This window comes from Vulpes lagopus, chromosome 11 (assembly GCF_018345385.1).
Source record: "Vulpes lagopus strain Blue_001 chromosome 11, ASM1834538v1, whole genome shotgun sequence".
Taxonomy (NCBI): domain Eukaryota; kingdom Metazoa; phylum Chordata; class Mammalia; order Carnivora; family Canidae; genus Vulpes; species Vulpes lagopus.
In genome coordinates, this window is record NC_054834.1 from 84,419,341 (window position 1) to 84,447,047 (window position 27,707).

The 27,707-nt window shown below is 36.4% G+C and overlaps 1 protein-coding gene across 28 annotated transcripts in view; it reads right to left on the bottom strand.

The window, feature by feature from the left end:
- BAZ2B (bromodomain adjacent to zinc finger domain 2B) overlaps positions 1-27,707 on the bottom strand; it is a 391,511-nt gene that overhangs the window by 4,674 nt on the left and 359,130 nt on the right. For 24 of the 28 annotated variants that reach the window (XM_041721661.1, XM_041721659.1, XM_041721660.1 and 21 more), the window contains 9 exons: positions 17,918-18,573; positions 17,354-17,627; positions 17,016-17,171; positions 16,334-16,494; positions 12,937-13,247; positions 12,413-12,548; positions 8,700-8,846; positions 697-962; positions 296-439 (listed from right to left, as the gene is read on the bottom strand). In XM_041721661.1, the coding sequence (XP_041577595.1) occupies positions 296-439; positions 697-962; positions 8,700-8,846; positions 12,413-12,548; positions 12,937-13,247; positions 16,334-16,494; positions 17,016-17,171; positions 17,354-17,627; positions 17,918-18,573 (2,251 nt within the window). The remainder of the gene's footprint in view (positions 1-295; positions 440-696; positions 963-8,699; positions 8,847-12,412; positions 12,549-12,936; positions 13,248-16,333; positions 16,495-17,015; positions 17,172-17,353; positions 17,628-17,917; positions 18,574-27,707) is intronic. The other 4 variants (XM_041721668.1, XM_041721658.1, XM_041721655.1 and 1 more) reach the window with 1 other exon arrangement.

Sequence of the window (27,707 nt, forward strand, 5' to 3'; positions counted from 1 at the left end):
TACAATACAACCTCCAACTTGTTATTTACTTACTTTGGGGCGCTTCCCTGTTACTTTTCTTTACCTCTCAGGCTGGGTTTGGTGGCCTTCCAATGTCAAGAGCAGCTTTATCACACTGCTTTTTAATTATCTAAACAATTTTAATGGACTTGTCTTCCATACCATACTACCCTAAACACACACACACAGCCTCTCCAAAGGCAGGCCCTTTAATTAATATATTTTTGGCTCACTAGAAGAGTACCCAAAACATATTAAGCATTCAGTAAGTATTGAACTGAAATGATTTACTTACTGTCCACTACTTAATTTCTCTCTAATTGTGGAAAAATCCATAGGTTTCTTAATAACTTTCTTATACCCAGGAACAAGTTTCAAGTTTACAGGAAGTAGAAAAGGCCATGCATCCTCATGAGTTTCCATTTCAGTAAGGATCATACTAAAAAAAAATAATGTTTGAAATCAGTATCTGTGTTTTAGAATTATCAATTTTTATTAAAAACGTAGTTTTTATAATCTCTTTGTAAGTAGAAACAATGCAAATTAATTTAAAAGGATGAAATACATTTATTTATACCATAGAGTTTACATTTTCCTATTTATGTAAATTGTCAAAAAGTAACCTTTAATATTGTAGAAAGTTTCTAAACAAATGAAATGTTGTAAGTATATTGTATGTGTAAACTGAAATAATACCTGCAAAGAGCGAGGTCTTTGGAGTCATCTCTTTTAGGTTTCTTAACAGAAGTAAAACTTTCCTGTTTTGACAAGTTAACAGAAGTGTTTTCTTCCATTTTTCTTTTTTTCAGGTCTTTGTTTCCTCTTTTTAGTGAGCTATTTGTAGATGCAGAGTCCTCATCTTCAGTATCCCCTGTTAAAGTTACTTTCTTGCCTTTCTTTGACTCATTGGTCTTTTTTCCTTTGACTTGAAGTTTTTTGATTTTTAAAGTTTGACCACTTGCCTTAATTAAAAAAAAAAGTAAATGAGTTTTATAAGAAAATAACCATCTACAGACCTTCAATTATTTTAAATTATGAAAGTCTGACAGGACAAAGAATATTATCTCTGATTTACAGGTTGTTTTATTTTTAAGAGATATCTATGAATTTGTTCTCCCATAACATAAGGTTAAAATCTAATAAAGCATGAAAAATCTATCTTAAGAACTCCTAAAACTTGGGACGCCTGGGTGGCTTAGCAGTTGAGCATCTGCCTTTTGTTCTATATGATCCCAGATTCCTGGGATTGAGTCCCACATGGGGCTCTCTGCATGGAGCCTGCTTCTCCCTCTGCCTGTGTCTCTGCCTCTCTTTCTGTATCTCTCATGAATAAAAAAATAAAATCTTAAAAAAAAAAAAAGAACTCCTAAAACTTGAAGCTACTGATCTCATGCTAATCCACCTTTGGCACTACAGAATTTTGCAGTATTCCTTTAATCTAGGTCACTAACCAAATGAGTTTAAAGGTAAAAAGGACTATCTTTTAGAACACAATTAAGAAAAGTGAAAGTTAAAACAGAGAGCTTATTAATAAGATAGTTGAAAAGGTAAGTAAAAAGCTAGGCCAGGGGCATCTGGGTGGCCCAGTGGTTGAGCATCTGCCTTTGGCTCGGGTCATGATCCCAGGGTCCTGGGATCGAGTTCCACATTGGGCTCCCTGCAGGGAGCCTGCTTCTCCCTCTGCCTATGTCTCTGCCTCTCTTTCTGTGCCTTTCATGAATAAATAAAATCTTTTTAAAAATAAAAAGCTAGGCCAAAACATGAAAACATGTACTAGGCTCACAAAATATAAAAGTCATCAAATAGGGATCCCTGGGTGGCGCAGCGGTTTGGCGCCTGCCTTTGGCCCAGGGCGCGATCCTGGAGACCCGGGATCGAATCCCACCTCAGGCTCCCAGTGCATGGAGCCTGCTTCTCCCTCCGCCTGTGTCTCTGCCTCTCTCTCTCTCTCTGTGACTATCATAAATAAATAAAAATTAAAAAAAAATAACTATTAAAAAAAAGTCATCAAATAAAGAAGTCCTTTATAAGTGATTAAATCTACTGGAAATTTGTTTGTTTTTGTTTAAAAGAGAAAAAGCATTTGCTATAAAAAGAGAGTGCTAAATTGTGGTTCCCAGGTGTGAACAAAGCAATGGTGAAAAATCAGAGAGAGAGAAAAATAGATGTCTGCTTTTGAGAAAAACAATAAAGACATAGTATAAGAGAGATCATAGTTAAGGATATGAATTCCAGCCATGGCTCTGTCAGTAACCAGCTATGGAATTTATACCAAAAAATACCCTGAGGCCTTGTTTTCTCATCTGTAAAATAAGAAAAATAAGCCACACAACTGGTAAGGCCATTCTAACTCTAAAGGTACATTAAAAAAAAAAAATCTCAGTGTAGCCTTACCCAATGTACCTAGAACTTGCAGGCAGCACACTGATATCACAATGAGCTCCCCCACCCCCATTTAGAAATAGGGAAATAAGTCCGTATTTTGAGAGTTAAATGTTAAATACAATAGATCAGGGAGGAGAGATATGCAGTCACTGGTAATGACAGTTTTTGTTTTGATTTTCCAGCATAGTGCTAACCCTCTTTTAAAACCATTTCTTGGGACACCTGGGTGGCTCAGTGGTTGAGTGTCTGCCTTCGGCTCAGGGCATGATCCTGGAGTCCGGGGATCAAGTCCCACATTGGGTTCCCTATGTGGAGCCTGCTTCTCCCTCTGCCTATGTCTCTGCCTCTCTCTCTCTGTGTCCCTCATGAAAAAATAAATAAAATCTTTAAAAACAAAAAATAAGAATAAAAAACGATTTCTTCTTGGGGTGTAGTTGGTTGAGCTCTTGACTCTTGGTTTCAGCTGTGGTCATGGTCTCAGGGTCTTTGAGATCCAGCCCTGCTTTGGGGTCCATGTCAGGCTGTGCCCTCAAAGTGGAGTCTGATTAAGACTCTCTCTGCCCCTCCTCCCATGTGCACATGGGCTCATGCTCTCTCTCTAAAGTAAATAAATACATCTTTCAAAAACAATTATCTCTTCTCTTAAGCACACTGTTAAGAAATCTTAGATCATAGAGTCAGATATTTGGTCCAGATACAATCTAAAGTTGGCTATATTCTTGAAATAGATTTGGCTAAAAACGTTTCTTTGGAGTATTTCATATTAATTTCTTTGAGGATTTCATAAACTTTTCTAGTAATATTTTTAAATAATTGCCTATAAGCAATTAAAACTATTTGGCTCTTTATTGGGATGTTACAAGTATAGTTGAGGAGATATTTTAATTGCCTGAAATAAGTCACACTATAAATGTGATACCTTCCTCATATCATATCAAAGAACCACTATCTCTTGTCACTAATTAAAATAATTAAAGTGGGGCAGCCCGGGAGGCACAGCGGTTTGGTGCCACTTGCAGCTCAGGGTGTGATCCTGGAGACCCAGGATCGAGTCCCACATCGGGCTCCTTGCATGGAGCCTGCTTCTCCCTCTGCCTCTCTCTCTGTGTGTCTCTCATGAATAAATAAGGTCTTTAAAAAAAATAATTAAAATGTCTTACTAAGTTTCTTTTCCATTTAGTTTATTTTTATTCACTAATATCTGATATTCTGAGTTTTCGTATTATACTAAGCTTCTAGCTCAAGTCTTAAGAGAAAGAGAATGCTTAATGAAGAAAAAGCCCACATATGAAGATTAGGTTAGACTGAAGAATTATGTTACTTAAAAAGAACAAAATTTCATGAATAAGGGGCCAAAACTTCTAGTTCCTTATGTGAACTAAATTGTTACTTGGGATCATTTTCTAACAAACTCGTAAGAACATGAAATTTTTCAGAATCAAAAGAATTGCATGTTTCAAAAAGATGATGACATTTGCGTACCTGATGATGACGTTTATATATTTACTAAATAATGTTTATCAGCTTGCCTCATTACATGTACACATACCCATACCTTATTTTTAGAGACTTTTATTTTTTAGGAAATCTCTACACCGGTTGTGGCACTTGAACTCACAACCTTGAGTTCAAGAGTCACATGCTCCACTGACTGAGCCAGCTAGATGCCCCCACATACACATACTTTTAAAAGCAAGCTTTTATATAGTTACTCTGTTACCTGAATTACTTTGTTCTGGGACAGAGATGCCCCACTCCCTACCCTTTTTCTCCATCTTGTCAGAACCCAAATTCAAAGAGGAACTTCAGTACATCTAAAGCAGAACCTATCAGATTACACATACAGAGGCACATTTCTGTTGTTTGTATATTTACATATCAGAAGTATGTGACCTGGTGGCTCACAGGTGGTACAGCCCACAGAACATGTTGCTGTTTGGCTCATATAATGCTTATAAAAATTCTAAGTTTGTTGCCAACATTAAACATTTGGGCAGATACCCATAAAAATCTATAATCCTGAAATACTGGTAGATCCTGGAACATTGGGCCCACATGTCTACATGACAACAACTGACTAGAGCTGAGTAATGATGTTGTATTTAAATTGGGGCATGATCAGGGAAATACAAATCAAAACCACAATGAGATACCACCTCACACCAGTGAGAATGGGGAAAATTAACAAGGCAGGAAACAACAAATATTGGAGAGGATGCGGAGAAAAGGGAACCCTCTTACACTGTTGGTGGGAATGTGAACTGGTGCAGCCACTCTGGAAAACTGTGTGGAGGTTCCTCAAAGAGTTAAAAATAGACCTGCCCTACGACCCAGCAATTGCACTGTTGGGGATTTACCCCAAAGATTCAGATGCAATGAAACGTCGGGACATCTGCACCCCGATGTTTCTATCAGCAATGGCCACAATAGCCAAACTGTGGAAGGAGCCTCGGTATCCATCGAAAGATGAATGGATAAAGAAGATGTGGTTTATGTATACAATGGAATATTACTCAGCAATTAGAAACGACAAATACCCACCATTTGCTTCAACGTGGATGGAACTGGAGGGTATTATGCTGAGTGAAATAAGTCAATCGGAGAAGGACAAACAGTGTATGTTCTCATTCATTTGGGGAATATGAATAATAGTGAAAGGGAATATAAAGGAAGGGAAAAGAAATGTTGGGAAATATCAGGAAGGGAGACAGAACATAAAGACTCCTAACTCGGGGAAACGAACTAGGGGTGGTGGAAGGGGAGGAGGGCGGGTGTTGGAGGGGAATTGGTGACGGGCACTGAGGTGGACACTTGACGGGATGAGCACTGGGTGTTTTTCTGTATGTTGGTAAATGAACACCAATAAAAATTAATAAAAATAAATAAATAAATTGGGGCATGACTTTCCTTTTTGCTACAGTCTCAACTCTTTTTGTGTCATTTGCCTGGCTTTTGTAGGTACTGGAGTTTGAAACCTCAAGTGTGTGTGTGTGTGTGTGTGTGTGTCTGTGAGTATGTATAAAGTATATATATATATGGGCACACGCATACATACATGTCCTTTTGAGTTTATGATCCTGTGAGATATATATAAAACAAATCTATAAACTTAATAAATATATATAAATATAATAAAGTATATGTATATATATATTGGCATGCACATACATATACACAGAGTAAAAATACTTAATCACAATGCTTCATAAATAACCATTTGAGAACAAGATATTATAAAAACTGATTTAACTGGAAAGATAGTTTAAAAACATCAACTTTAAAAATCTTTATATATCAAAATCAAACGTTTAATATTTCTTATTGTTGTAAGAAATGCTACATCTAATTCACTACATTTAAAAAACAAAGAGGGCAGAGGCTTAGAAATCTGCATTACATAGAAGCACTTGGATTAGATCAGAGATCTTACATCTTCTGGTCCACTCCTTGAATGACTGATAGGCAGAATCCTAACTTGAGCAAATTTACTGAAAACAAAACGTCCTATAGTCTACCAGATGATAATTCAAGAATCAACATACCAATTTGTTACTAATTCATAAAGCATTGGAGGAAATTTCTATAACTTGACAGTTAAGAAGCTAAAAGATAATTTATGTACAATAAGTGAAAATTACTGAATTATACTTAACTAGATATGACAAATTAAGTAATGAAAAATTAAAAATTATTAGTGAATATAATGCCATGTGGGACCCTCTGCTATCTTATAAATATAAATATATTATAAAAATAAAATGTAAATAAAAATCACATATATAATAAAGCATTAATATACATATCACAGAATTCTAAAGTCATAAAAACTCTCATATACATGACCATATTTGATCTTTAAATATCTTTATGAATTAGGGGTACCTGGGTGGCTCAGTCAGTTGAGCTTTTGACTTTTGATTTCAGCTGAGGTCATGATCTCGGGGTCCTGGGATCGAGCAATGTGCTGGGCTCTGTGCTCAGCCAGGAGCCTGCTCTCCCTCTCCCTTGGTCCCTACTCCTGCATGCATGTGTGCCCATGTCCTCTCTCCTCCTCTCTCTCAAATAAATAAATAAATAAATAAATAAATAAAATCTTAAAAAAAACTCTCTACAAATTAGATACTATCCCACCTTACAGATAACTCTGAAGCTACGAAAGTGCTCCAATGTTAGATATTGGGGACGTAAGAATAACCAGCAAAAGGACTGAAAAAGAGCAAAGGCAGAAGGCCAGCCAGGTAAGTATGGTATCCTGGAAGTCAAGTAGAAACAGAGTTTTTCTTTTTTTAAGATTTTACTTATTCATGAGAGACACACAGAACAAGGCAGAGACACAGGCAGAGGAAGAAGCAGGCTCCCTTAGGGGAGCCCGATGCGGAACTTGATCCCAGGACCCCAGGATCACGACCAGAGCCAAAGGCAGATGCTCAATGACTGAGCTACCCAGGTGTTCTGAAACAGGATTTCAGGGAGATGGAATGCTCCACTGTATCAAATATACCTACTAGGTTAGATGAGGCCTACGCACAGATCACTGAATTAAGCAATGTGGAAGTCATTTGTGATTATGATAAGAGCAATTTTGGAGAAGCTATGGAGGTGAAAATCTGACTGGAGTAAATTCAAGAGTGATTTGGAAGAGAAAAATCAGAGAACCAAAACAGAAAACTTTCCATGAGTTCTTCTGTAACGGGAAGGGGAGAAATAGGGGAAGTGAATCAAGAAAGAAGTGAGCCCAGAAGATGGTTTTTGTTTAGTTCTCTCAAGATGGAAGGAATAGTAGCATGTTAGTGGGTTGACGAGAAGGACTCAGGAGGAGGAGACACTGATGGTGCAGGAGAAGAAGAACTGTTGGAATCAGACTCCTAAAAAGGTAAGAGGGGGTGGGTTGTGAGTCACAAGTAGGGGAAACTGAGTTTGTCAGAGCCACTAGCAATTCACGCCAACAGGAGAGAAAGTAGAGTATGTGAGCACAGACACAGGAAGGATAGTGGATGTGGTGGCAAACTCTTGTAATATTTTCTTCTGGTGGCTTCTATTTTCACAGGGAAATGGGAGTAAGGTCATCAGCTGAGAATAAGGATGGAGGAGACAGAGTTGGAGATAAATCATCAGGCACCATTAAAGGTCCTCTTAATACCTCAAATTTAAAGGGCTGGGTGTTTTCTCCAACCACATTTAGATATAAAAGTATAGGTGTTGAGAAGTCAAGAATAGAGGATAAGGGATAAAGGTGGATGCATGATTATGATAATGAAATGCTGACACATTACAAGTGAGGTTAGGAGAAAAGAAAGAAAGGACACGAAGGGTCTACAGAGGGACAGTGAGAAGGTGTTCAGATAAATAGATTAGAGGTCAGAGAACTGGAGTTAGAGCGTGAAAGAGGCTAGACTGAAAAGAAAGGAGGCAGTAAATAGATGGATGTTTGGAATTTAGTTTGGGGAGACGCGGCAGTTACTGGTAATGATTAATGGTAATTATTGGCCAAGACATTAAGCATGGAAGGGAGTGACTGAGTTAGGGAACACCTAACAGACTCTGGCCCTCAATACCTACTGACACTTTCACACTTCCTACTCCTTACTTTCTATTATCATATTGCTTCTCTTTAATCAATCAGTATGAGTGTCCACAGGTTTCTAATTTAAATGTGACCAGAAAGTGACCTAAAATATATATATCCTATTGCCATCTCTCCTAGGAATTTAAGTCCTAGGTATATACCCAAAAGAAGTAGAGACACCTATTCATATAAAAACTTGTGTATGAATGTTTCACAGAAGTATTCATATTATTCATAATAGCCAAAATATGGAAACAACCCAAATGTCTATCAACTGAAGAATGGTTAAACAAAATGTGGTACATCCAAATAATGGAATATCATTGGACTATAAAAAGGAAGTACTAATACATGCTGGAATGTGAATGAGCCCGAAAACATTGTGCTAAGTGAAAGAAGTCAGGTACAAAAGGCAGTATATTGTATGATTCCATTTTTATGTAATGGCCAGAATAGGCAAATCCATGGAGACAGAAAGTAGACTAATGGTTGCCAAAGGCAAGGGGAGACAGGGGGAACGGGGAGTGGCTTATATTGGGCACAGAGACTCTTTGTTGGGGTCATGAAAAGTGCTGTAGAATTAAATGGTGGTGATAGTTGTACAACTTTGTGACTATTGTGCAACCACTGAGTTGTACACTTTAAAAAGGTGATTTTTATGGCCTATGAATTGTATCTTGAAAAAATCCCCACACAACTCTGCATTTTCACTGGGCAATTAAAACGTTTAGCGTTAGATCAGTCTCACCTTAGCAATGCAAGCTGGACAAAACCAGTCCCCATCTGGTATAGTGGTAATCTTGGGTCTATGGCAGTATGTGTGACAGCCTTTGTCACAGCCATCACAAAGGAGAAGCAGTTCTTCATTATCCCCCTTTCGACAGATCTGGCAGTACTATAATACATGAGAAATCATTTAAAATTAGCTCTCTGCCATGAAGAATCGTTATTCGGATAGTAAACACACCGTAAGTCCTGATTTTTATTAGTAACAAACATTCCGCTTGCTAACAAATATAGAGTAGCCATACAAATCTATGTATCTCTCATTACACAGATATGGACCACATGACGGGTGAGCAGTTCAGTTGGGGTAAATGCACATTTCAAGTACACTGCAGAGAACAAAGCTAGAGGTTGAATGCCTGCACACACTTCAGAAGCATGTACACATTAACATATGAAATAATTAACGTGACATTAGAGCACATAAAGCAATGAATAGCTTTAATACATGGTGTTTTGATTTTTTAATGTATTTCATCTTTTGCTTATCTTAGCATCCTCATGATATCCTGAGAAAGAAATAAGTAAGAGTTAGAGTAATTTTTTAAGATCAAAATCAGGAAACTTGTATTAGTATCAAAATTATATATAATAATAAAAAGATGACCTTATATTTTGGCTAAATTATCCATCTACTTTTTGTGATTGATTAAAAAATGTGTCCAAACCAGGAAACTTTGGAATTCAACCCAAATCAAACATGTGTCACAAGTGCAGAAAATGAATCCTACAAAATGATTTCTAAGGAGAAAAAAAAAATTGGTAACAAATTAAATCAAAGAATTTAATTGATCATGATTTATTTTGTAGAACTAAAAACAAAAGTATTTCTTCTCTGTGAAAAAGTTTCTAGTATCATTAAGAACTTTAAAATCTGTAAGGAGATCCCCCCCACCATGCATACATATTCTGTATAATAAGTTTCACAAAGGGAAAGCAAAGTTAGAAAAGAAAAACTGTCAAGACGACTTTAAAAAATGGTAAATACTAACACTGTGTTTTGACAATTAGTTTATACTCTTAGTCACAGTAGAGAATGTCTTGTAATCATTTTAAAAATAAAAACATTTAAACTATAAATCATTCATGCTAATTTAAAGCTATATATTTATATTCTTAAAAACAATGGCTTAACTGTTCAAACTTAATTTTTTAAAACTTTCAATACAACATTAAATCTTAATCTAGGGAAGTCTAAACTAAAATTGTCTTACATAACTCAATATATACACCAATGATAGCTTAAAAATCTTATCGAAATGGCAGATACACACTATTCAGCTTAAATATCTATCAAGTATATATAATATACATAATACTAAAATTGGCATGTGTACTAAGAGCAAAAGCAGCAGAGTTTAACATTCCAACAGTAAGCATTTATTTTATGACCTTTTCTAATACCACATCACTAAATACCTTAACTCCTCCACATTTAAATTACATCTTTACAACTTCTATTGTAAAAATATTGAGAAATAACATTTGGAAGGTTATAATTAAATCCCTATAGCAATCAAAGTAAAAAATCAGATTCATGAACATTAAGTAAATTCTATTTATTATAATAGGTAACTAAAAATACTATAAAGTCTCTTTGACATCTCACATTTATGATTTAAAAATAAAATTATTTCTGATACTTGTTAAAAAAGGGTGACAGGTATCAAGCTCATAACACTTTTGAAAAATCACAGCAATAGCTCATAGTATGTTAGAGGAAATGTACAGCATAAAATAGATGTTGCCTATGCTTAACGTTAGCCACAATATAAAGCATTCTGTGGGCAGAGAAATTACCTGGACACAAATTATGACAGCTCCTTCTTTTGATGGTAAACCGTGTCTCTAGCAAAGAGGGTATTTCTAAAGGTACTGAATACTTTAACATTTTGTTAGGACTTGTTATGAGAATTATTCTAGGGACTATTACATTTCTAGTTAAAGGTTAAAAAGTGCTCATAAATCTTTGAATATGAAACTATGCCTTCTTTTCAAGATAGTTTCATAGCAAATAATATACTATTAAATATTAATAAATGAAGATCATAAGAGATGGAGTTAAATAAAGGTAAGTCTATATTAATAGCATGAAAAAGGCTTATGAATTTGCCAAAAATTAAATAAAGTTTTTGTTTGCTGAAAGTAAGTATACTTTCAGCAAATAAAAGGCAGATTTTGGTACAAATTCTGGGTTTCTATATACCGGCCATAACAAAACTGACCACATCATGATGACTACACTTTGGCGTACATGAGAAAAAAGAACTGCTCCAATTTTATTTTGATGTAGAATTCAATCTCTTTTGATCATTACTCCTAGGTTTCACCAAATATATTTCTCCAAGATGATTTTATAACTGGTTTTAGGGGCAGCCCGGGTGGCTCAGCGGTTTAGTGCCGCCTTCAGTCCAGGACCTGATCCTGGAGACCCGGGATCAAGTCCCACACTGAGCTCCCTGTGTGGAGCCTGCTTCTCCCTCTGCCTGTGTCTCTGCCTCTCTCTCTCTCTGTGTTTCTCATGAATAAATAAATAAAAATCTAAATAAATAAATAAATAAAACTGGTTTTAATAATAAGTTTTAGAAGAAAAATTCTTTTTACCTGGTAAAAATGCTACCAGATGAATGGAACATGCTTTAAAACTTAGGGTGAATTTTGTGAAAACTGTAGATTCATTATTCCATGGATATTTTATATCAACCAAATTTGTTTGTAAGAATGAGTAGGGCCTTGAGTAGTCTAAACTTAGAGGTTAAAATAAAGCAAAGAATGCTAAATTATTTAAGGATCACTTCTTTTCTTTGGGGAGTAACTATTTTAAGTAAAGGAATTTTTCTCTTAGTCATTCATAAAAACTAATCTCAAATGTTTGGGTTTTACAGCTAATCTGTAATTCAAAAGCAAATGTCAAAGTAATTCGTAAAAGTTCACATATAATAAATATGGGATATATCTGATATATAAGTCAAGAGGGACATGAACATGATTTAAAATGAGTATCTCTCTGAAAGATATATGGAATATAGCTATTATTTTGAATATATGGTATTTGGTGCCTGGTACAAAGTAGAGGCCACTACATGATGCTAACTATTTGGGCTTGAGCAAAAAAGGTGAAAAACCAGTTTTAATTGTTAGAGGAAAAAGTAAAAGAACTAACTCTTCATGTCAGCTACATCCGATGTCATATATATGATAGTGCACGAATTAAGCTCCCTACTTATTTTGCATTTAGTTATCTTAGTATTTCTTAGCATTACAAAAAAAAAAGAATTGGTAGAAATATAAGACATTTTAAGAATGCAGTGAATGTAGCAGATAATGTTAGCAACTGGAATGTTTACAAGAGTTGAAAGGGTCTTCAAAATATTTAGATTAACAACTATTATGTGAACAGAACAGAAAATAACTTCAGTCAGAATTATAAACAATACTCAACGGAATGAGAATCAAGATTTTTAAAAATAAGAGAGAACATATTTGGTAGGTTCCTTCAAAAAGCTCAAAATAAGGAGAAAAGTATCAAACTAATACAGTATTTAAGACTTAAACTGTCAAGTAAAGCATACATTATTTTGACAATAAGTAAAGTACAATTAAGAAAGATTTAGAGGTTGGGAAAAACAGGACAAAGTAAATTAGTTATAGTATTTCTTAAATGAAAACACTTACAACTTTCATAATTGATTTTTCCCATGCTATTGATTTCTGTAACTGCTGAATGCACAGAGCTACCTGTGCAGCACTGCGAGCTTCTGATAATGCCCTTCTCCATACCCTGAGCCCTGGAGCAATATCCTCTTCAATTCTGCATTGAAATATAGAAAAATTAAGTAGGTCATATCCACATTTATGGTTACTGAATGTGAAACAATCATCACACTGAAAGCCAAGCAATGACAAAAACATGTAACAGCCAATAAGAATAAGGTTTAAGCAACTAAATTTGATGTAGTGCGCAGACTGTGGCTACGTGCCTCAAAGCTTAGTCACAACCAGGTAAATGTAAGATCACTTTGCAGGATCATCAACGCACATAACAAAAAAAAAAAATGTTTTTACAAAGCACCATGCAAATAGCATGATCCATATGGATCACAGACATACAAGAAGATACATAGATAACAGGCAATAGAAAATAGGCTCCAATTAGCAAAGAAGCACAATAATTTTTCAAGTTAATCTCAATAACCTACCCGTCACCATCACCACTAATGGATGGTGCAGGAGCAGGGACAGTAACTGTGCCCACATTATCCAGTTTGATCTGAATGGTGGTACTTAAGGGGCTCTTCAGATACCTTCTCTCAATGTTCCGCTCCAAATCAGCCAGCCTGGTTACAGCTATATCTAGGGGGTTGTCACTCTTCCGTTCTAGAGCATGTGCACTGCTTTCTTCTTCGCCAGTAAATTCTCCATCATGCTCCTTGCACAATTTAGAAAATGACTTATGTTCAAAATATACCAAGTCCTCCCTTTCTGATGCAGGCTCTGGACACATCCAACCCTATATATCAAGAGAATAATGTTATTATGGTTTCCTCTTAAGATTCCTGATGGGTGAATGACCTGTACTTAAAATACAGAAGCAGACACCAGCAGATCTCAAGGATCTTTACTGAAAGTTTTTATCTTGTGTTTCCTAATGCTAGGTAGAGACAAGAACAGAAAATTACAAGAAACAGTTGTAAGAAAAGTTTGAAGAAGAAAATTGAATAGCTTTTGATCTCATGAAAGGTGTAATGAAAAATCAGTAAAGTATTCTGAAGGACTTGAGAATAAAAACTTATTAATTTCATGGGACCACGTAAATGGAAAACTCTTGGTAGTCTTTGAACTTTGCTCTTCTTTTCCATTCTCACTTCTTCCATCACTCTTCTGTACTTACCATTTTTCCTTCAGCCACAGGAGTTTTGCCTAAACTGTTTTGTCTGTATGTCAAGGAATCCTTCCCTGACCTCCTATTAGGAGGTTAAGTCTCCCTGTTACAGGCTTTCATAGAACTACATAGTACTCCATAGCCTTGTGGTAGTCACAATTTTACAGTACTATGATTATTTGACTAACATTTTTTACCTCTAAATTCCATGAGGGCAGGGGCCATGTCTGCTGTTAGTCATTTTATCTCCAGCAGAGTAAAGGCAAACAGATGGCACTCGATATATATATATGTTGATTGAATAAATAAATGGTCTTACAACTTAGCTTGCTTATATCAATCCTCTGGCCTAAATCCTTCAAGGATTCCCTACTATTTAACAAAGTCTGTATTTTTACCATAACATTTGAGTACATCAATCTAACTCTTTCTCGCATGTTCCCATTTATGTACTCTTCACTGGAGTCACATTCCATGACTTGCCACTCCACATATACGTTCTGAGCCTCCTGGTCCTGGTGCTCCACTCATGCTGTTTGCTTTTCCTAGTATGGTATCCCCTGTTCTCTGACCATTGGAAGCTTTGTCATCTTCTCTAATTCCCTCTCGACTTCTCCGTGAAATCTTCCCTGATCTTTCTCATATCTCCCCACCAGAAGACATATATTATTTTTCAAAATTCATGCAGGACTCTGTACTTGTCTGTGATCAGTCAGTAGATTCTACGGAAATGTATACATGTCTTATCTCCCTATTATTTGACAAGCTTTCTGAGGACAGAAACCACCTTGTATCCAATTTTGTGATGTGCACTGCCTGACATGGAATAGGCACTGAGTAAATAAGAAACAAAATGAACATTATGCTTTTTATTAAATCTCTTTAGTGATAATTATTTTGTCTTGTATATTGGGATCAATTCTTTCTCATTAACTCAGTAGAGTATTTATATTTAGAAAGTAGGAAATTATAAATAGTATGCATAGATGCAGGTTGAATGGCTTCATTCTTACAGTTTGAAAGAGATGCTACACACCACTTAAAAAAATTCCACTTAACTGAGAACACAGCCAAAAATATCTAAGAGCCAATAATGTGATAAGGTCATTGCACCAAAATTTGAGTATATCTCCAGGAAAATGCTTCACACATATATAAAGTACTTTATATATAACTTAGAAAAAATGTGATGATGAGCTTTTCCAAAACATAGCCAATCAGAACTGGCAAATTAGATTGGGGGGGGAGGAGAGATGGAGGAAAATAGGGCTAGTAGAACTAATCAAATTTAAACCAGCAAGTAGTAACAACTGACCATGAAAGAAAACAGACTATAGAAAGCCAATATCATACATAGGTTAAAAAGCAAAGCACACTAGGATCATTTAATATAGAAGCAAAACTTCTCCATGTTTCCCGAGGGAATCATTATCTAATCATTGGTCTTCATACTAAAGATAGCACGTCACCGAGATAATTTAAATCAAATTCATCATTCTCAATTTAAGAAGGCAATTTAAGCGATCCAACAAACATGTTAAAAAATTTTTAGCACTAAATTGAATAATTATCATTTCTTCAGAAAATTAACGTGTGTAGAAGAGTTCATTTGTTGAGAATGCCAGATAAATGAGGCATTTTTATATTGTATTAGAGTACCAGGAAAAATATTTGTATAGTTGGCTGGCACAATAGTTTCAGCAAATGATAAACTTCCTAAAGTTGGTAATTACGTTTGTGGCAAGAAAGGGATATTTTATTAGCTCTGGAAAATGTTATTTTTTGGAGATCTCTGAAAGTTTCCAAAAGCTAGCATAACAGTAATTTTGAAGAAATATTTTAATTATTGGATAGGATAGTATTATAGCAAAAGTTTCTCATTCTGGATAAAATGTGAAATATCAAATAAAATTACATGGAAACAACATTTTTTAAAGCTTTTCAGGTGTCTGTCTCATGCACCATCAATCCATTTATTCTCAGAGATATCACCTTATTGTCAATTGAGAAGACCTTCATACTCCTCTTTACAAAACCAAAAAATCCTGCACAAAGGTAAAGCTTTCCTTTCTTTTGCCTTTCTCTTGGAAGCCAGGCTAATAGTGACAATGGTAATGCCCAGTAGATAAATACCTAAATTAAAACTTTACATAGATATGTAGAATGTTATGTTATGTGCGAGTGTGTGTGTACCATAATATGACACATATTCATATACGTCTCTATTCTCCAATTTTAAATTATTTAAATTAAATTAAAGTTATACAGAGTGAAAGTCTGATATACAACATGGCTTGCGTAGAGGTGCTTCTTGGTCCTACATGAAACACTGTTGTAGGAGTTTAATAGAGCATTATATCATCATGGGTAAAACTGAAATTCTGCTTGTGGTAAAGAACTGCATACCAGAAATGATAGTTTGGATTGTCATTAAGGAGGCAGCAACAGTTAGTAAAAAGACATGGGTTCTGGAGTTAGACAGTCTTGGTTTGAACCCACATTTAGCCACTTATTATAAGACCACTGGCAGGTTACTTACTTTGAGCCTTGTTCCTTACCTGTAAGATGGGGAAAATTAATTCAGGATCATTTTGAGAATTAAATGAGATAAAATGAAAATATTTAACACAGTAACTGGCATATGTCAGGCAGATAATAAATATTAGTTACCTTCCATTATCCTAAAAACAGATTTTATTCCAAGTTAATTTTACCTTCACTTGCAAACTTGCTGATGCAACTCTCCTTTCTAGATCTTCCACCTGTTGAAGAATACTCAAATCCATTTCCATTGCTTGTTCTTCTACTGACCAGTTCTCCACAATATCTCGAGTTACCTGGTTTTCTTCATTTTCATTTAATTCAATAATGGCAACTACATTTGAAAAGAAATCCAATTTATTCCCCAATGATTTCTTTCAGAAAGTAAATAAAATTCCGGAGGTAAAACATGCATGTAACTTAATATATATAAATGCACTTGTGCATATGTAGGAAGCTTACTTTTAAAAAAAAAATTTTCAGGGTTCTAAAAGGTTTATTCCTTTCTTTTTTAAAATTTAAATTCAATTAGTTAACATACAATGTATTATTGGTTTCAGAGGTAGAGGTCAGTGATTCATCAGTCTTATATAATACCCAGTGCTCATTATATCATGCAGGGTTTTAAAAGTAGGAATATTCTTATTTAAGAAACAACACAATAGGTCTGAAAGTTGTAAAAAATTATAAGAAAGTAATGCCAATTTGAGAAATGTAAATAATTACTATTTTTTGAGAAAAATAGAAAAAAATGCCTGTTAGTAATAAATTAAGACATACTAAAATACATTTTAAGGGAAAATAATTAATTTTTATAAATAAGCAAGAGAGCAGAAATCTCTTTTAGGTACCTACCATCCTTATTCTTGATGCAGGCTTGAGTAATATAATCCAAGTGTTTCTGAATTTGTTTCTGTAATGCCTTTTCTCTGATTCCTCTGAGATGTAGCACTTTGAGCAAAGCTTTTAGGTCCTCTGGATCAATGATTCTCCACCAACCAAACTGCATTTCTAAGTCAAGATAAATATGTACATCTCTTACAAATATCCTGAATATGAATTAATGGCACAATGCAAATCAAAAGATTTATAATTATAATTATGTATATAACTATCAGAGATTCAGTTATAATATAGGACTCTATTAACAATGAAATAAATTAAGTGGCTGAAAACTATCTCAATGTACCTACCTTCTGGAATAGGTTTTGGACTAGGAAAATCTACTGGTTTTGCTACTTCAACAGGTGCAGGTTGAGTTGAAGAGACTTTTTCATTCTGTGGCACTGGAGATTCACTTTTACTTGAAGCAACGTTGGGAGTCAAAAATGAATTACCATTTCCTTCAGATAATCCCAAGCCTGATCCCAGACCAGGTAAAGGTGATGTAAATGGAATATTAGAAGTAAGCACGCCTGTGGGCCATCCACAAAACTGGAGTCCCATCATAGATACTCCACTTTTCATCTACAAAAAAACATTTTAAAACGTAACAATCTAAAAAGTTGGGAAAAACGTTTAGCATTTACAATTATTTTTTAAGTTCTGAAAACAAAAAAAGGTAATTCAAGAAGCCTTTGCCTTAGACTAGAAATTCATAGTTGTAATGAAGCTTGGTAGCAGCAATTGTGACTCCAGTTTTCAAACTGTGGCAGGGATAATACAAATACCCGATTGATTCTCTGGAGTGAGAATTTTCATGGGGTCAAAGATTAAATAAAGCAACACAGGAATGAGTTACAATCAGCAGTACAAACCTGAAGAGGTGATACAGCAAATGGATTGAGGCCAACAGGATTCTGAGCAGAAGATGATCCCAGAAGGGGAGCGGGGCCAGGCGAGGGTGACGTAGATGGTGGCTGAGACTGAGGAGTCACTACAGAAGCAGAAGATACATCAGCATGGGTAAGTGAAGTGTCATCACAAGGGGTTCTTGGCAAAAGGCTGAACCACTGTCTATTCTTTTCCGTCAGTGTTTTTAACAACTGGTCATTGGGTAGAGGACTGTAGAACTTCCCTGGACCACCTGAACTAGTACTAAACAGATTATTAGAATCTGTCTTTTCCATGTTGCTTTGTGTTGCTGTTGATTGAATGCTGCCCAATGAATGTTTTCCACTGTTTTGATAAGACAATGTACATCCATTTGCACTATTATTTGGTTTGGGGGCCATCACATCTGACTCAGGAGGCATCTTAGCTACTTCTAAAAGCTTGCTTAATTTTGAAAAAGAGCCAGGTTTCTGAAGAAACAGATTTGTGTTATCTTTTTCTTTAGGATCTTCCTTTTGCTCACAATGATCTGGATTTGAACAATTTAAAGTATCTTCAGAAGTCTCGAATATTTCTTCTTTGATCTGGATACTTTCTGCCTTTTTTAGTTTTTCTCTTTCTTTTGCAATTTCTTCTAGTCCTACAAAAGTGAAAAATATTAAGAAGATCAGTTATCTCAGATCCAACCTATACTTTAATTGTATTTTATGACTATTTATCAAATTATATGCATAAATATATAAATAAACTTTTCTAGATTATTAATATTCTCCATGTTTTTCTTTTTTATAGGCTAGATTTGTTTGCTCTTTGGAAAATTAATGTAATTTTATAATTAATCATTACAAAATTTTAAAACATTAAAAGCCTTAACACACAACAAAAATTATTAACATTTTTGTATAAATTCTAGTTCTCTATGCATACACATATATACATAAGCCTATAAAGTAAAAGAAAGGAAATCCTATTATAATATTCTAACCTACACATTTTACTGAATAATGCTCTGTAAACATCCTGATGTATCAATAAATATATAACTGCACCATACATTTTAATGGCAGTATTCAATGGAATATATCATAATTTAAAATCAATCTTCTGCTGATGACTATTAATAGGTCCTAATTAATTATTCACTATTATAACAGTGCTGTAAATGATGAATGATCTTGTATCTGTATTGTTGGACTTTAAAACTTCTTTTCTGGGAGCACCTGGGTGGCTCAGGGGTTGAGTGTCTGCCTTTGGCTCAGGTGTCATGATTCTGGAGTCCTGGGATGGAGTCCCACATCAGGCTCCTCATGGGGAGCCTGCTTCTCTCTCTGCCTCTCTCTCCTGTGTCTCTCATGAATAAATAAAAAAATAAAAACAAAAAAACAAAAACACCTTTTCTGATTTCAGGATAAATTTCTAAAGAAAAAAAACCTCACTGAATGTTAGGTTAGGTACTTTTCAGAGTTTTTGCAATATAAATTGTCAACTGCTCTCTAGAAAGTCTAAATCAATATGCATTAATGCCAAAAGTACACAAAATCATCTATTTCCCTATCCCTCAGTGAAACTGAATACCATTGATATTTTTTGTCTTTTTCAATATCTGGGAGGTGAAAATCTAAATTGTATTTTTTTCTGATCACTAGTAAGGCTGATTATCTTTTCATAGGCTTATTGGTGTTTCTCCTTTGTGAACCTCTGACTCATATTTATGACAATGTTTTTAAAAAAGAATTCAGGGGGACCTGGGTGCCTCAGGGGTTGAGCGTCTGCCTTTGGCCCATCAAGTCCCCCATCAGGCTCCCTGTGGAGAGCCTGCTTCTCCCTCTGCCTATGTCTATGTGTTTCTCATGAATAAATAAATCTTAAAAGAAAAAAGAATTCATAAAAACTCTTAAAAATATAAATCTACTTGATTTGAAAAGTAATAGATGTTCAAGGTAAAAATATTCAGTAATGAGACATAAAAGGTAAAAACCCTTTCTGTCTTATTCCATCAATCCTCATTTCTACTCTTCAGAGGTAACCATGGTTAACCAATCATGCCTGTAGACTCTTCTGGAAATCTTATATGCATTCTATTATTTTACACTATTACACAAAGGGAATACTACTCTTTACTTTTCTGAGACTTAGAATAAAATCCAAACCTCTACATGAGGCCTACAACGTTGTATAATCTAGTTCCTGAAAACCTCCACAACCTCTGGCCACTTCTGTCCTTTGTTCTTCCTTTCTGCCTTTTTTCAGCTTCCCAAACATGTAAGTTCTTTTCTTTCTTGGGTCCTTTGCACTGCTCTTCCCTACCCTAGAATACTATTTTATTGACTGGCTCTTTATCGTTATGTTTCTGATTGTCATTTCATCACAGAGGTTTTCTCTGATCACCTTATCTAAAGTAGGGTCCCCATTCCATTCACCTTAGAATATCATTCTGTATATTTACTTGGCAGAATTTGCCATTAGACACAATAATGTTTATTTTCTATACCATTCCCCCTCCCACACACTAGAATTTAAATCAACAAGCTTTACTTAGAGCAATGTCTACCTTGCTTATTATTGGGTCTCAAATGCCTAACATGGTGATTGCTATAAAATCAGGACTCAATAAATATTTTTAAATGATGAAATAAAAGAATGTATTTAATATTTTTCACTATACACTTTCAACAGCTTCCAATGGCAAACCTATAACTAATTACTTCATCAGCTGTGTAATACTCTATTATATAGATATATCATGATTCATTTAACCAGTCTTCTCTTAATGTTTGAAATAGTTCTTACATCCTTCTCTTGAAATTAGTTTCTACCCTAAATTAAAAGTGTCTTCCTCAGACTTATGCTTCTGGTCAATTGGGAGTCACAGGGACTAGATTTATCTCCTTGCATGAAACGATAAAAAAAAAAACAGACAAAATACATGACACAACCGTTTGTAAGAAACTGGACATGAGATAACCATGAGAGAAAGCAAATGCAGCAAGCTCTATGATTGCTCCAGCTTACTGCCTTGGGATGGTTTCCAGGCTCCACCATAGGGAGAAATCTAAGCATAGCTGGTGGATACCTGAGATGAGTTGGAACTGAGAGTTCAAGGGAGATCCAACTGGCTCAGCAGGGAGAGCTGGAGAGGAGAGAGCTGCCTAGAGAGGAACTCCATAGATCTGTGGATGGGCCCCTTGAGTGTTTAGTGAATACGCATCAGTGCTGATGTGTCAGGAACCCACTTGAGACCAGGGAAAGAACCACTTGAAAGGGATTAGAGTTGACACTGCTGGTGCTCCCACAGGCTAGAAATAGTATCTGTTCCTATCAACCAGCTTGGGAAACCTCAAAATTCACAGGCGTCAAGTAGAGTACTCAAAGATCTCACGTCAGTAGTTAGGGAATAATTAGCCCCAGGCTGAGCACCATCCTAGTCCTGCCTAGCAAATTTTAAAAGCAAGATCTGAAAGGATCAAACTTTTTCCATGTACCTTAACTGTGTTTCAGTTAAACAAAGCTCAAAAATGTTTGTGGGAATTCAAAAAATATTGCTGAAGGTAATTTTACCAAGAAGGTAAAATTCACAACGTCAGGCATCCAAAATTAGGCCTGCAAAGACACAGGAAAACATGACACATACTAACAAGATAGTAGAATTAGCAGGCAAGGACATTAAGTTTGAGAAAATAATGGTCGAAAAAATTCCAAATTTGGGGAAAACTATAAACCACAGACCTAAGAAACTCAACAAACTCCAAGAAACTTGAAGATAACTACACCAAGACATATAATCAAATTGCTTAAAACCAGTGATATAGAAAATCTTAAAGGCAGCTTGCAAAAAATCTTATGCTTCATATAATCTCTATGTACTTCTACACATTTGCCCTGAGAAGGAAACACTACTTCATCACCTCTAATTAGGCAAATGTGAAAAGAGTCACAAATATTCTCTTCATACACCTGTGCTTTATACAAGTTTTTGGTTGCTAAGTACTAATACTTGTTCTTGATTTATTCTGAGAACTAGTATTTAAAAAAAACCTCTGTTACACGTCCAAAAACAAATGGATTAAGCAACCAACCAACCAATTTTTACTGGTTTGAGATTAGTAGATGACTTCCCATTTATATCTAATAAAGTATGTTGAGCTGATGATATATTTTAACACCCTAATTACAGTTGTCTTTAGTTTTTACATTCAAATTGTTTAATTATAAATGGATAGAGATCCCTGGGTGGCGCAGCGGTTTGGCGCCTGCCTTTGGCCCAGGGCGCGATCCTGGAGACCCGGGATCGAATCTCACATCGGGCTCCCGGTGCATGGAGCCTGCTTCTCCTTCCGCCTGTGTCTCTGCCTCTCTCTCTCTCTCTGTGACTATCATAAATAAATAAAAAAAAATTAAAAAAAATTTTTAATTATAAATGGATAAACCTCTAATTAAAATATAAAATTATTTAAAAAAATTGGAAAGTATATACAGGATGTTTAGTTTAAATAAAATCTTTGATTTTAAATAATTTTCTATCTTCATTTCATACAACCCCCTGGTTCCTTCCAGTCCTTCTCGACATGTGCCAATGAGTATTAATAAAATGTCTTCAAGACAGAATGAAGAAGAGAAAGGCAAGAGATGAAATAGGGACTACTGTTTGCTTGATTCATTTCCCTGGTAGTAAATGTAAGTGCATAATGACAAACAAAATACCATTTCTCAATTAAAACAAATCCTAAAAAAAATATCATGTTTTCTACTGGAAAGGGACTATGTCTTCTTGGGTTTTATCAGAATCACTTTGAACCCTCTCAGTTCATCTAACAGTTGTCACTGGACACTAGGGGTCTACCACTCTAAGTTCAAGTGAAAATTTTTCCTTTGGCTCTCTTTAGTTGGGCTGCAGCAAGCTATATAACCTTCAAATAAATTTTATTTCACTATAAGTAAAACACAGATAAAGAACATAAGGAATGCAAAAACCCTGGCATGGAATACAGGTCTCTATGCAATGGCTTCCTCACTGGACTCAAAGGCACCTTCCTGTTCAGTATAGCATAACCTCAGGAATACTTGCACTGCTTGTTAGCAGTCTTCAGGTCGAGAGTGCTACCATGACCCAGCTCCTAGGAGATTTCTTGCTATTACTGTGGAGAAGACTAAAGGAAGCAGATTCTCATCATTTTATCTCTCTAGGATTGTTCCTTCCCAGTCTCATTCAGAAATGAATGAATGAATGAATGAATGAATGAATGAATGAATTTAGATTCTGGAATTTAAAAAAAGATGTTTGATACCATAATATATCCTCTCTCTTCAGGTAAGAGTCCCCCACATATCCGCAACAGGAATTATTATGTTTTATACTTCTAGACCTAATGTTGTAACCACATCTTTTTTTTTTTTTTTAAAGATTTTATTTATTCATTCATGAGAGGCACAGAGAGAGAGGCAGAGACACAGGCAGAGCGAGAAGTAGACTCCATGCAAGGAGCCTGATGTGGGACTCAATCCCTGGACTCAATCCCAGGACTCCGGGATCACGCCCTGAGCCAAAGGCAAATGCTCAACCGCTGAGCCACCCGGGTGTCCCTGTAACCAGATCTTAATACCAAATGGAAGAGCAACATTCACATCACAGAGTGTGTGCATGTATGTGTGTGTAAATTTAACAACAAACTTGTTTCATTTTCCTTCCAATACCAAATAAATGATCTACAATCTAACTTACCCCAATGGTTAAATATATATAGTGAATTAATAGAAACAAATCCTTGGTTTTAGCTGAGTTGGCCATGGGGCTTCCTTCCTTCCCACTTTTCTAAGGGCCATCAAAAGGACTGTAGAGCCTTTAGCTAGCTAATGTCAACACTATTCTCAGGGAACCAGGTATTTACATGTTGCTTCTTGGTATGCATACCGTTTAGTGACTGTTCCTAAACCCGAAGATCCCTTAAGAGGTTTACTGCTAGAGAAACTAAGTGCTTGCTTTCTATCCTTTCTCCTAATAACCCATCAATGCAAAACAAGGTGTATAGTGTTTTATCTCTCGGAGTGTTCTTGTCACATGTCCAAGTCCTATGGAACCACTATGGGACCTGAAGATCCTTTGTACTATTATTTCTCTGCCTATAAATTGCCTTTACTAATAAACTTTGCTACAGGTAGCACCATGTATGTCATTAGTGGTTTTTGTAACCATGCATTCTGTATAACAGTTGGTGTCCAACAAAGTCCTAATGTCATGGATTCTGGAACGGGAGTATGCAGGGGTGGAAGATTTTCTTCTTGGGGTCAGCATTTAATTCACTTGGAGTTAGGATGGTCTTAGTAGCTGTGCCAAGGATGGCAGTAGCTCTAAAATGTACACTAAACCGGGAGTCTAGTGGCAATAAGGTGGCTTCAAATTCAGTTCTATCCCTCCTTCCTTATTAGCTTAGAGATTTGCATGAGTCCTAAAGTAGAGCATGAACCAGAAAGGGTGATGGCAGCCCCTTTAGAATGTAAAGTGGGGCAAGCACCCACAATTCCTCTGTTGTGATATGATGAAGCAACTAGCCCTTGTGATATGAAGCCAATTATTGTGAGGTATGCTCTACAGGAGCCTGAGTGGGAATACCAGCAGGAGGAAATCCAGCAACAAGCAGTAAAAGAAAAGTTAGGTTTTCAACAGGTCCGCCACCATAAACAGCACTTGGAAGGATCCTTAGAAGCTTCGTTTGCTTGTTTGCATGATGAAGGAACAACAGTGAGATTTAAACAAGTGGAGGAGGGGGAAACACATGCCCTTGTTACAGAATGAGCAGTCTGGGTTGACTAGTAGTGCTGGGACAGGTATTGCGACCCTTTTCAAACTGGATGCTTGGTAGCTTTGGTAAAATAGATGCCTGAGACTCTTGAATGTGATGTGGACTAGATCCTCATAGGATATAGCATGATTATAAGAAAATCCAGGGCTTGAGAGGGGAAGGCCAGACAATATGCTCTCATGCCAAGAATGTTAAATGACAGAATCAGAAAAGATCCACCTAAGTGGACAATGGTTTTGACTTTACTCCTTCATCAAGAGACAATGTTAGAAAAGAAATAGTTCTTTCAGGTCATACAAGTCCCATTTTAGGGGAGGAAATGGAAAGAGACAGCCTAAACTGGCATAGGTTTCTAGACAAAATAAAAAGAAAAAAGGAACAAAGGAAGGAGAAGATAGGCTAGACTTCTGGCAGAGACTCCCTCACAGCAATAAATGTAGTATTGCTCATAAAGAGAAGGATTGGTAAGACAGAGTTGATGGGTTGTGTAATTCTAGAGTGTGGAAGTGTTATCCGCTTCAAAAGCCTAAAAGACCTAGTGAGATAGTCAATAAAGAGACCTGTGAGATGAGACACAAAAGATCCAACGGCCACAGACTTGAAGAATTGTTCAGACAGGGGTATTCGCCAGAAGATTAGGTGAAGTAGGTGCCTGGGAAGGACTGTATTTCAGAGACTATAGCTGTTGAGGCTCACCCCTACTGACCATCTGGTACGATCTCACAGTCTCTAGACTCTTGAGGAAAGGACTTGGAACACAGAACCTAAGGGAATACCCTGTATCATTTCAACTCTTGAAATGGGGTTACGGGTGGGAATATTAAGTCATTAGCTCCACCTTATAAGTTTGAGTCAACTTCAGAAGCTAGGCTTTCTTTGTTCCTGATCTGGGCTCTAAGAAGGACTAGGGCTGGGCTCTGTCTCTGGGTCTCCTTCCAAGGGATTGCTAACCACACTCCTCAGTTCACTCTGCTGGAAAGGAGAAGAGCCTCAAACATTTAGAGGCTTGCTAGAAATGAGGGACCAAGTACTACTGTTTCAGAATGCAAAAGAGCCTCTGCAACCAAATTCCTTTATTGGCACTAGGAGCTGGTTGTTACCTATGGCTCAAAGCCCAGAATCACCATAACTGCAAAAGGCTCTTGGATCTTTTGTGTGAACTCCAATTGTTCCTTTATCAGACTGCATAACTGGCATGGAAATACTAGGGTATTTTAAGTCCTGCACAAGCAGTCCACCTACCAGTTGGACATATTTGTTGTGACCTCTACTGGCAGCCTTGGTAACCATTGGCCAAGCATGTTGTCAACACTCAGATGCACTGACCAGGCTTGCCAAGGACTCATAATACGGTTGCATACTTAGAGGAGAAAGACTGCATTTCTTATGCAAGAATAGATTCAGGTAGGGGTACTGAACAACACTATTTCACTATTTAACAACCCTATTTGGGACTAATGTTACAAGGATCTATGACTGAAGTCTCTAGCAAAGATACTCTGATGGTATTTGTTAGCCTGAGTATCTGATTTCCTCTAGCCACTGAACAGTATACTCCTTTTCTGGATATGTTGGAATTCTGGATATGTGTGCACCATATAATACATTAAGACTGAAACGTATTTATTATATGGTAGAGTTTCCAGAAATGATACAATAGAACAATTGAAATTCCTTACAATTGGAATTCCTTTCACAGTTATTGCCATTCAACAATCGGCTTGGCAACATAGTACAAGTGGTTGGTCTATGCTCCCTCTTCTCCACAGGCAGTACAGAATGCTGGAATAGTATTGTAAAAGATAGTTGCATTAACCCCTCCACAGTGACCTCTGTACACTGTCTGGTCTGGTGCCCTCTATTGTTTATACTTTGAACACTCCTCATACCTCATAAAGGTCCCTATACTCTGGTGAAGTTCCTTGACATCTTAAAGTTGAAGAGCAGAGATGAAGAATCTACTTGGTATGCCGAGACATTGAGTTTTTATACCTCAAAATTCCTCTCCTTTTTTGGTATCTTTCAACAGGGGCTGGAAGGTTCCTGTTGTTCATATTACAGATGAGTGGATGGATACAAATGTCGATATTCTCTTGCTTTCCAGATGACACAAGCAACACCAGCAGGAGGGGCAATTTTGATTCTCTCTTGGTACTCCAAAACAGTTCTAAATACAAGAGTTTTTGTTGCACACTCACTCTACAAGCAGGAGATTTTCTGCAGTCCTTATATTCACACAGTGTATTCCGTCTAGAGGACATCTTTGGTGGGAAAATGGCATCTCTTGGTTTCAAGAGGAACTTACTGTTCCGGAAAAGAAGGACAGACTGTAGAAATCACCACTAAAGATAATGATGGATGTGGCATGGGCATAAACATGCCTGACCACAGAAGGTGAGAGGGTGGATGTAGCGTGAATAATTATCTTGTTGCCTTTTTGCAGATAGTAACAAACTGTACTGAATAACCCTCTACCGTTAACCCACGCAATGACACTTATTCCAAAGATATTAGGATGTTGTATTTGTCATCCTCAACCTATTTAATTATGGAGGACCTTCTGGGTATTCCACTCCCAGACAATGCCACAGGAATTACTCATTACTCCAGAGTCTTCATTTGCTTGGGTTATCCATAATTCTGTCCTTACTAATTATACTGTGTAAAACTCTCTTTATCTTCTTTGAAACAGAAGGACACTCATATCCTGGCATTTGAGCTCCCAGTGATCCATTTCCCACACCAGGGGCATCTACTTTGGACCTACAGCACACTGGCAGTGTGCTAATCCCAGGGGAGCGTAAATGCCATGTGGATACAAAATGCAGCATTGAACCAGACTGGCTGGCACCGTAATCCAATGGAACTTGTTTTATTATGTGAAAAACAGGGCCTTCCTGCCTACTACCCGGACATAACATTGTCTGGACACTTTGTAAATCAACTATGAGACCTTTTATCATGACTCAAACTGGCT